A 12,152-nucleotide genomic window follows, 5' to 3' on the forward strand; every position below is an offset into this window, starting at 1 on the left:
ATCGAAGAACGTACTGCCAAGCGTTCTTAGCCTGGGTACCATCCCCAGTAGTATATTCGCAAACTCTATAACTGGGTCTGGACTTGCACACATATAAAACGATTGGTCATGACGTCACATAATGAGCTAGCCCGAGCAGCGGGGCTTCATTTGATTGGCTGAGCCTCAGAGGCGACGGCGAATGGCGCGCCTGTATTATTCAAGTGATGTTTGTTGTTTTGTAAACACAGATCTTCGCGCGAGTGTTCCTTTTCTCGGCGCGTTCTTTTTTTACCGGTAGGACCCCCAAAACATCACGAACGAAATTATTCAATGCATCTTTTTGCTCATTTTTGAGCGACGATATTCCGTCTAAATCGTCCAAAACGGACGTGATTGCGAGGTCAACATCAACCTCCGTGAGCTGAGCGGCTTGTGCGTCAGCCATGTTGATGATTTATCGCGGAAAGACTGACTACGGCTATATCATGTGCGCTTTAGCGTTCGGTTCGCCGTCGGACATGTTGATGATAAGGCGTTCGGACGTTCGAACGGACGCTAACGTCGCCGTTCGGACGTCCGAACAGCCCTTACCTAATATGTACACACCCAAAAAGGGCTGTAGACGAGTAGGACCAATCAGCGCGCTCGTTCAAAATCTGAACGAATATTTAGACTCCAGACGCTACATATGTGTGCAAGTCCAGACCCAGTTATAGAGTTTGCGAATATACTACTGGGGATGGTACCCAGGCTAAAGCGTTCTACTATCAAAGAGATTCCCAGAGAATTTTGAGCCGAAGCTTCACTCAGACCGGTTTGTTGACATGTGAGGCTGACCTGAAGAACTCTGCGTGCTGATTGGCTGGTTGCGATGATGTCATTGGCGAACTCGGAAGCTGATTGGTTGGTGAGTTGGCGCGCCCAGAATGCGGAAGTAAGGGAACTCTCTGGAAGGATCTAGACTTATGTGGGAGGGGCAATGACTTCTCCACATGCTACACGTGTTATCTAATCTGGGCCTTGGAGGCATGATATACTTGCGATCATGATAGGGATATTACTTGTACTTTTAGTTCGCAGCTGATTTTAGACATCCGCGTGAAAACAAAACATTAAAAGTTATTGTTACAGTATTAATAGATTGTAAGAAGCCATCAATAGATTGTAATAGGTTTGAAGAAAAGGATTTGGGTGAAATATCACCCCTACATGTGTGCAGGACTTAGTAGAAACCAATGGATCACCTTTTGCAAATAGGGTTTTCGGTTGAAAGGCACCAAAACTTAACTGAAATTACTGTATTTGTCCTTTAATAATCATCTGATACATTGGTAAAACTAATGAATATGCTAAACAAACATGACTCGAAGAAGATAGATTCGTTAGTATAGACATGTAACATAAATGTATATTTCAATTTATGTGTGGCATCGAATTGTAAGTATCTTAAATTCAACGTGATGAAACATATTTCAGCCAGAGGGCTGCAAAATTTTACATAAATAAACACTTCACTCACTCACTCTAAAGTGTACTTCCATCCAAGTAATCTATTGACACATTACCAAACAAAATATACTTTAGGTAGTTCTCTTCAGTTTATTTCTCTGAAGAATGTCTATCTATTGCAATGGACAAATTCCATGACTTAAAAGGTGCAAAATTAACATTGTACAACACATTAAATAAATGTGTGACTTAGACATGACATAAGCCAATGTGTAGGTCCCTGCACTTCTTGGTTCAGTTATGAAGTGAAAAATTGATAACAAACTAGTGCTTCTTGTAGTGATGGATGGCAAACTACTTTGAGAATGGTAAGTAAGGTATCACATTTCTTCAATTGCCTTTACAACAATTTTAAAGGCAACTGCTTTGCAGGCAGAACAGTCATTGTAACAATACATTTTACAAACACTCTAAGGCTAGCCTCCGTAGCAGGCTTTAATATAGAACTGGGGGTTTGGTGGTCTTCGGCTGTTTTCTGATTCGCCCACTTTAAACGGGGGTAATTCAACCAGGCCGGCTATGTTGTCTATATGCAATCAGAAAATAGCACATAAAAGCTCCCAAAGACCATGAAGACTCCCAAACCCTCCAGTTTTTGGAATGCTATGGAGGCTACTGAATGCCCCTAGAAAGTCATTCAAGTCATTGCAACAGAACGTGTGCTCCACTTGGTTGCAGTGCTTAAGGGATTTAAATTGACTAAAACAATTCTCTACAATCATGATGTATCCATGGAGTCCTGCTGTTCCTCCCTCTGTAGAAGAGTCTGTGCGACCCTCCCGATGGCCTGGGCTGTAATAGATGTGGGGAAGGCATCAACAAACCTCTGTCCCTCCTCCAGACTTCTGGTCAGCTGGGGGTCAAGGGGAACACAGCCTGGGGGAGGAAAAGTGGAGTGTAAGATGCACAACTTTTTTTCTTAATTTTAAACTTGTGCTCTTGATCACTGTTGATCTGGTTTAAGGTGCCGACCAAGGTTTTTAGTCATGTCTTCATCTTATTTTTAAAGTTTCCCCAGACTCAATAAAGATAAACACAGTTTCTACTTTCTTGTGATTATTAAAACATGAAAGTTCTTATTGCCTTCGACAAGAAGGCTATGAAATTGTTTTGGCACTGTTTGGCAGATTATGCATGATAAATTTTGAAAGCATGGTCCAAGGTTCACGATTTTTGGCATCCAGGTTGTCTTAGTGATAGGCATTGTCAAGATACACTATACTATACACACACACAACACCCACCAAAACAATATCACACTGTCGAAGGCACGAGCCCTCCGAACTCTAGTTTTCTAGATAAATTACAGTGACACAGCTTCCAGAGGCAGTCAGAATACAACATGTACTCACTCACTCACTCATAGTGTCACACTACAAGGGCACAATATAGTTTCACAAGATTGGCGTTCCCAACCTGATTTTTTTTACCCAAGAACAGATACCAGATGCCTAGAGTGCAGATTCAGCACCAAGGAAAAAATTTCACTTTACTCACCTAGAAATGGAACGTTGAACTGGTTGGCTAAAGCTTCACCTCCTCCTTTTGAGAACACATTGGTGCATTCCTGTAGGGTAGAGAGATTCTCATCAAACTTCTGACAAGTTGAACATACATTCAGCATGAAATGTTCAAACTCATGAATATCTACTAGTAGGCAACAGGTCAGGTAGGAGCCAGCAAAAGTATATCCCACTCCTGGACATCCATCTAACCATCATTTGTTCTTTCGTGTATTCTACTTATGTCTAACGTTAAAACCTTTGACCCAGTGTTGACGTCACACTTCAAAGAAGCCACGTGACAAGCCTCTACTGGCTCAGTCTACTGAGGAAGACCAGAGTGACTGGTCGAAAGCTCTAGTTGTCTGAATAATCTTTTGTGTTGGAAGAAATGTTTAAACTTTAAACATGTAATAACTACCAATACAGACGAACTTTCACAATAGTATCCTACTTAGGGATGGGTACCAGTTCAGACGGACCGGTTTAAACCAGAATGACATTCCGAAAATCGAGTACCAAAAAACCGAAACATGAAAACCGGATCATCGGACCTGATGTACATTTCTGTAGGTTGTACACACATCTTTAGATAATCTGGCCACGGCAGGTAAAGAAAATAACCCTGAATCAAACTAGATTGGCCTAAATCCATGTTTGTCTCTTCCTGTAACTGTGTTCAGCTTCAATATACAATATACATAGCAATCATTACATACAGTGCCTAGTACAACTTGAAAATAATATATAACTCACTAGTGAGCGACCTGTACTCGTGTTTCACGCTCCAAAATATGATATAGTGCTACTGTACAATAATCAGGTTTAGGTCCAGACCTGGACCTGATCCTCTAAACCTGATCCGGACCTGAACCTGAATTTTCTATACAGATCCTGCTCATGTAAACAGACTACCCAGAAGGCTTACTGTACAATGTGGACACAACAAATCCGCTCAGGTTCTCGATCGACCCCCAGGACGGAGTTGTCTCCTACAGAAGGTCAGCTCTCGTCTCACCGTCCCCCACCGCAACGCCGTGGGCGTGGTCACCAGGACGGCACCGTCGGGATGGTACGGTCTCACGTTCTCTACTACTGAAATGTGTTCATCCGAGGTGCCTACAGACAAATTCAGTTTGTTTTTAGGTAAAACTTAGTTGTTATAAGGTAGGTGAGAACACTTTTGTTCCAACACCTTTTGTGTTGGAAAAGAGTTTTACTTAAATGAAATGTAACTACCAACTTTCATGATAGACATTCAGGATGATACGATCTCATGTTTTACAGACAGACAGTCAGGATTACACATTGATCTCCAAGCAGGTGTTTTGGTGGCTGCAAAGACAGTATCAAATAGACCCATTCGACTTTCACGGATCGCATTAACTGCTTACGTCACAGGGGGGATATTTCGAATAGAAACTACGTCACAGGGGGGACATTTCGAAAGTTCCTTTCACATGTGACTGCATGCGTCACAGAACAAAATAACCTTAAATTGTTGTACGGAATGCCACCATACAAAGTTGGTGCCTGTTTTTCCTGTCATTTCCGCATATATTTCCAAGAAAATAGACACTTACCTACCTTTTAGTAAAAAAATGATCTACCAGGGGGGACACCGAGAGCGCAAGCTCCGTTCGACTTCAGCGTTCTAGAATGACGTTCTTTCGAAATGTCCCCCCTGTGAAGCAGATTATGCGATCTGTGAAAGTCGAATGGGTCTATTGGCAAGGCTGTATCCATTTGCCAGATAGTTACCATTAGGCCACACAAATTCAACTTGTTGGTTCTCGGATTCGCCTTTTCATTTTTTACTGATTTCAAAAAAAAAAAGATTCTGGTTCGGAATCAACTCAAAAATACTCACCAGGGGGTGTGTCTATGATGAGGTAGTCCAAGTCTCCCCATACCACATCTCCTATAAACTGCTTGATCATCGCTGTGAGAAAAAAAAATTGCATATTATGTAGATACTATTCAAGATATCCTAAAAATAGCAAAAGGACAAAGAAGGAAGATTTTGGAAGAACATTTTAATTCACTTTATGTTTATATTCATGGTAGCAAAAGTTCTGAGGTTTGAGAAAAAGGAAGGTGTCCACGGAACTAGCATGATGTTACCCAACACCAGTTACCATGGTGACAGACGTCTGGTTCTGGTCATTGACTTTTTGTGTGTGGAACGGAAGAAGAGGAAACAGAGCAAAAACAATATGTTTTCCTTCGGTAAACATAAAAAATGGGGAACTACAGCATTTTAAAATCCTGACCATTTTTCTTGGGTCCTCTCCAGACCACAGCATCGTCTCTGTTCTGTAGCAGGAAACCGATGGACATCAGGGCCAGTCTCTGGTCCTGGTCTGGATAGACTGGCACCCAGCCGCCTGGGCACTGGTGCACGTCATGTCCTTCCACATCAAACATCCTGGGGATGCTGGGGCCACAGAGGTCTATATCTAGTATTCCTACCTGTAGACATACAGAAACAAGGTGAAAATGTACAGGGATAAACTGGCACCCAGCCACCTGGGCACTGTGGACATCATGTCCCTCAACAGCAAACATCCTGTGAATGCACTGAGGTCTATATCTAGTATTCCAACCTGTATAGAAACAAGGTGAAAATGTACAGAAATAGACTGGCACCCAGCCATCTGGTGGCGTCATGTCCTTCCACATCAAACATCCTGGGGATGCTGGGGCCACAGAGGTCTATATCTAGTATTCCTACCTGTAGACATACAGAAACAAGGTGAATATGTACAGAGATAGACTGGCACCCAGCCACTGGTGGACGTCATGTCCCTCTACATCAAACATCCTGGGGATGCTGGGGCCACAGAGGTCTACATCTAGTATTCCTACCTGTAGATGTACAGAAATAAGGTGATAATGTACAGAGATAGACTGGCACCCAGCCACTGGTGGACGTCATGTCCCTCAACATCGAACATCCTGGGGATGCTGGGGCCACACAGGTCTATATCTAATATTCCTACCTGTAGAGATACAATGTACGGCAAGAGACAAGGTGAAAATGTACAGGGATAGACTGGCACCCAGCCACTGTTGCACGTCATGTCCCTCCACATCAAACATCCTGGGGATGCTGGGGCCACAGAGGTCTATATCTAGTATTCCTACCTGTAGATGTACAGAAACAAGGTGAAAATGTACAGAGATAGACTGGCACCCAGCCATCTGGTGGACGTCATGTCCCTCTACATCAAACATCCTGGGGATGCTGGGCCCACAGAGGTCTATATCTAGTATTCCTATCTGTGCAACACGTACAGAGACAAGGTACAAATTCTCAGATAGACTGGCACCCAGCCACCTGGGGATTGTTGTGCAACAGCGAGTTCATAGGCGGCGCCACTACTTAGTAACTACCCAATTGGCCCAATGGGTTCTGGACCTTTTGGCCGAATCGGTTGGTGTGCTGGTTGTGAGCGCGAGCGGCGCAGGTTCGAGTCAACCTTGAGTTACTCTTTTCTCTTGTGTTACAGTTGAATGCCACGTAAGAAATTGTACATAGAGTAATAGACTGGAAACCAGAAAGCAAAACAAGCACAAGAACACATGCCTCTATATTTTGTATGAAACTGAAAGGGAGACTGTATCAAAATCATTTTCCATGTTCTTGCTCACCTTTTTCCCAGCCTGCCTGAGTGCCAGTGCCAGTTGAGCGGCCACTGTGCTCTTCCCAACTCCTCCCTTTCCTGACAGAACCAGCACCACATGCCGTACACTAGACATGTTGTCTGTTGCTCCATCTGTAGGATAAAATGGCAAATTATTAAATTATATCTTTAAAACATTGATAAAGTTATGTATAGTTTAAGATTTATAGAAGAACTTAATTACACGACGACTGTACACGGTACAACTTACTTTAAGGCAAATACTGTTGCACATAGCACACTCAAAAATAGTACAGAATACTTAAAATCCTAATTTACTAACTGTTACAATTATGATGTTTATAAATTATATGCCCCCCCACCTGGCAAATAAATCCATATATCACAAGCGCCTTTTCCTTACCAGCTTTTGATGAAGTTGCCATTTTCTTGCTTTACCTCTTTAATAAAATCGACAAACTACTGCAGCTCCACAGAGGTGAAAATGAAAGTCATCGTGCTCATGTAAACACGCGAACGGTCGGTTTGCTTCGTCTGCACGTTTCTCCAGCGGTGGTGTCAAAGTTCAGCCCCACTGTCGAGGACGGTAGCAGTGCAGCAGCGACATCTAGCGATTCATGATCAAACTGATTACCCGGAAGTCAGTTGCGTAATCAGTACAAAGAACGGAATGGTTCACATAAGTAGGGGGTGACTGTCAATGAATCTTTCGTAAGAATTTACTATAGGAGTAATTATCACTATTAAAGGTTTTTTCGTATAATAAATGAATAATTTAAATTTGTTGCATTCACCATAAATATTTTTGAGAAGAAAATCTGACTTATCTTGAGGAAAGAATATTATCATTACCCCTTGAAAGAAATGGACTATTCCAATCATCTCAGATGACCTGGCGGTCAGTTTCTGAAGGAAGATAAGAAAACCGGCGTCTCAAAACTCGGAAAACGACGCCAGATCAGGTAATAAACTATACTGAACTACTTGTATATATTTACGTAAGAAACATTTTATTTCCAAGACTGTTTTTGTGCAAGACAAGAACCAGACATGCGACTGACCTGGATTTAAATGATTAACTCGAACTCAGGCGACCCACATAAGGGAGAGTCAGCAAGCATCACGTGCCTAAAACACAGGTAAACGGTCGCGTAGGTCAACATTGGCATTGCGTAAACTAAAGATTGGAGCCTCAAGGTAGTCACGAGGGGATTCCGTAACTGTGAACTGCCCCATTGTTACGTCAGCTTTTGTGTGCCGGACACCTTGAAGACAATGGTGCACGACCGGTGAACAGGTACATTTGTAAGGTTTTGTAAGCACTTTAGTTCTAATTGTTGTTTTTCACGGCTGTTCTGTGGTGTATTTCTGAGTGTAATGTGTTACTTTGTCAGTGGAGTAACAAAAGTTGACATTGATTATGCCCCTATGACTGATACATTGTAATATCTGTTGGCAATAGTTATACCTTGTAATTAAGACATGAGCACCTTTGTATTACCCATCACATTTCTTTGCATGACCATACTAAGAGGGCCTGCAAGGGGGGTAGTGATTACGAATCACGCAAAATTTTTGCCGCCTTTTACGAATTACGTTCAAGTCTCAGAGCTGATTACGACTTTAAGATTTGCGGCTAATGTCCAATTACGAGTTACGTTGATTTCTGGGGAGGCTGCCTACGAATTACGAAGTCTAAAACGGCCTGATTACGCCTTACAAAAAAGGGCTTGCAGGCCCTCTACTAAGTGTTAACAATACACATAGTCTTGTGACACCAAGACATTTTCATAGATATTCTAGACAAATCCAACTGTAATATCATATGCATAGGTATGCATACCAAATATCAATCTAATATGTCAAGTATTTGACAGATATAATATTTGACAGATATTAATAAGGAATGGCATATATTATATAACCTCTCTATAACATGTGCTGTACTATCATTCTCATTGCTGTTTTTTGCAGGGTTGGATAGCCTATGACTGAGGTACCAGTAGCTGAGTGCCAACTTCTGTCACCTTTCTAACTCAGGAGTCTAAGCAATAAAAAAAGAATAAAAATGCAGGCTTGGACACAGTTCAAACTTCTTCTGTGGAAGAACTACCTTCTCCAGAAGAGGAAAAAAATTGTCACCATTTTTGAGATTGGACTGCCGGCGTTGTTCGCCTTGATTCTGGTGTTTGTCCGCCACGACGTCGAGTCCATACCGCGGGATACTCCCATATATTACCCCGAGTTTACCGTGGATAGACTGCCGGAGACTCTAATCTTTGAGACATGGGAGGTGGCGTATTCACCTAACAACACTGCGGTCAAGACAGTCATGGACATTGTGGCAGCCAAGTTACAAGTGCAAGGTTAGTATATTTCATGTTTAGCATTTCAGTCTGTATACAATGTACATCTGTATTGGTATAGCCGGTATAACTGCCGGTATAATCGGCATAACACACCAGCATTTCACCTGTTATTTCGGGATGGGGTTTTGTGCGCGTGAAAAATTTGCGCGCGCGTGAAAAATCTGCGCGTGAAAATATGCAAATTAGGCAATTCCCAGGGGGTCTTGGACATTTTTGGGAATCTTAATTTTATCTTTATCTTCCACGCGCAAATTTTAACATTTTTTGCGCGTGAAAACTTCACATTTGAACAAGTCCCATGGGATTTGCACATCCATCCTTAATTTCATCTTTTCTCAAGCATATTCTTCCACGCGCAAATTTTAAACTTTTTTGCGCATGAAAACTTCACGTTTTTGAACAAGTTTCTCAAGCATATTCTTCCACGCGCAAATTTTAACCTTTTTTGCGCGTGAAAACTTTACATTTGATCAAGTCCCTTGGGATTTGCACTTCATCTTTTCTCAAGCATATTTGTCCATTCTATATGGAATGTCTGCATGTGAAGCATCTGCATGTGAAAAAATATATATAGCTTATTCTCACTCATTAAAAAGTATGCAGAAAGTACAACACAATACACAAAGAACTCTTTTTGTGTAATTTATTGCCCTTTATTCATCTTAATGTGACATTTTGTCCTTTCCTTAGCTGATGAGGACAAATACAGTAAACAGAGAAGACATCCATGTCAACATGTTAACATCAATGTTACTTTGAAACACTTGAAGTGTAGTGAAGTCTTTAAATCATTCTGTCAATGTACAAACCTCTTGTAGACTGACTACTTTCACCAATAACTCAAGCTCAGCTGAGCTTGTAATGTGAATGTCCTTCACTTAATCAAGTTATAGTCTTACATATAGTAAAAATATTGCTATTTCACATGATTCATCAAGTCATATCAAGTCATTTCTATTGTAATCAGCTATTGGATATACTCTATACTAAGTTGAAATCACTATAGTAACGGTCCGTAAGTTCAAATAATATGCAATTATTTACAGCCTGCAGAGTACACAAAAGTATGTTCAGTTTTAATAGTGATAAAATAGCTTGCAAGACACAAGGTTGACATTATACTGTGGATATGTTGTACAGATTGTGCATCACAAGCAAAAATAAGATACTTATTTTGTTTGAAAGGTTAGATATAAATCACAATGATGAACAGGATGACAAAGTAATTTGTAAATCTGTCACCTAACTACCTACTTCACGTCAGCTAAATTATATATATTAATAATAATAATATACATATATGGCTACATAATATGTGACATGAAGTAAGCCTAAAATCCCATCAACTTGCAATGATGATTGGAGGTGAAAAAAGATCTCGAATTTTGTTTAAGACTAAGAGGCCATGGGAATGCCCCTGTCCTTTAACTTCTCAACATCTCCAGGGTAAAGTTTACATGAGTCAGAAGCACAATACACTTCTTGTGGTGGACAAGTCAAATCACTCATCTGGGGCTTAACTGAAATACAATTGAATTTTGCACAAAAGAAAAATTTTCTTTGTACAACATTGTGTTGGGGAGTGATCCACAGTGCATTCACAGAAATATAAAGCATAGATTTAATCATTGATGATTTCCGACACCCTACACATGTAGCTTTACTGTCTTTTTCAAGCCTCCCAGCCGTCCACCTAACAGGAGTAAAAGGTCTGTTTTTCTTGTAAGCAACAAACAGAGCCTCCTGCTCAACAGGTTCCAGCTGGACTCTCTGATTCTGAGGTTTACTCTGTCCTTCCCCTCCCCCCCTACTTTCATTCTCAGAATGTTGATCATTTGTTTTTGATTGTTTATTTAACATGACTCAACATCTTTTGAAGTTCACTTTTTGTTAGTCCTATCTGCCAGGTAATGAAATCATCTGCATTTAATTTAAAAACATGCTCATATAACCATAGTATGTGCTTGCAAAGTTGCTTGCCATTGTATTTTTTAAAGAAGGGACAGGAACAGTTTGGGGTTCGGCTAATTACTGTATCATATAGACCGTTCGTTACTTTATTGAAAGTTTTGTACTTAAGTTCTGACACCTCAACAATAAGATTGCTAATAGATATGTTGTTAGCATTTTGTTTAACCCTCTGGACTGCCTCTTTGTGCAGTTTGCTAGGACATTTTCTATAGTTGTATGGACGCTTTTCTTTTGCTTTTCCAGAATTAGTCCTGTCCAGATTGTCTGGAGATTTTTCATCTGAATCTGTGGAGTCAATAGTTCTTCTCTCATGGCATGTTTCTTGGAATAGCTTGAGTTAGTAGCATCTCCATGCTTTCTTTTCTTGTTTATCTGGCCGATGAGAACTTCTTTCATCAGGGACAAAAGTGTCGTCATATTCCCCTTCACATGCCTTACCAAACTCATCATTGTCATAAATGTTAAATAATGTTTCGCCATACGCTCTGGCTCTGTTCTGTTGGTCTGCATGTTCCCTGGCCTGTCTTGTTTTGCTGTCTGGACCGGTGCCTCCACTGAAACTACCTCCTTCCAACTGTTTTAGTTCCCGGTCTGTTATTATCATATCTGCCACATCGTCATAAGCAGCATCAACCAGGGACAGATTATTAGAGCCAGATCTTGTGTATCGAGAGTTATAAGATTCAGAAAGGTTCATATTTGGAACATTTATTTTTGGCCGAAAAGCTTTAAATACATGAAACCGACGTTCGTGCCACCACTGCAGCCATTTTTTTAAAACCTCTACTCGTCTTGGTCTTTTGCGAATGAAGTTCTGTAACCTACGATAAAGTTCAAAATAGCCTTCAGGTGAAGGGGTTTTAAGTATTTCTTTTGCTCTGTTTGTAAATTTCTCTCCATCGTCCTGGCCTAGCCTCCTAGCATGAAGATGCACAGACTGCATATAATGAAATGTGCAGGACACTCTATTACCGGTATTTCCAAAGACTTTTTCAAGAGCAACCCAGTTCGCACCAGGGGCTGTAGTACTTACCTCCATGGAGCTAGCTCCATGGAGCCAGCTCCATGGAGGTGAGTAGTACAGCCCTGCGGCAGATTTTTTCCCAGCTCCATGGAGCTAGCTCTACGCACTATGAATGCATATACGTGGTTCACGTCACCTTNAAGAAAAA

The 12,152-nt window shown here is 41.1% G+C and overlaps 1 protein-coding gene across 1 annotated transcript; it reads right to left on the reverse strand.

The window, feature by feature from the left end:
- Positions 1–1,978: 1,978 nt before the first annotated feature.
- Positions 1,979–7,199, reverse strand: LOC109483901 (cytosolic Fe-S cluster assembly factor NUBP2-like). The gene is given in 7 exon segments (XM_019787041.1): positions 1,979–2,367; positions 2,989–3,058; positions 3,922–4,112; positions 4,864–4,935; positions 5,267–5,465; positions 6,648–6,772; positions 7,044–7,199. Coding segments are annotated over 7 exon segments (837 nt in total). The 5' UTR covers positions 7,066–7,199; the 3' UTR covers positions 1,979–2,209.
- Positions 7,200–12,152: the final 4,953 nt, after the last annotated feature.

Source organism: Branchiostoma belcheri, unplaced genomic scaffold (genome assembly GCF_001625305.1).
Source record: "Branchiostoma belcheri isolate BF01 breed outbred unplaced genomic scaffold, Haploidv18h27 scaffold67, whole genome shotgun sequence".
NCBI lineage: Eukaryota > Metazoa > Chordata > Leptocardii > Amphioxiformes > Branchiostomatidae > Branchiostoma > Branchiostoma belcheri.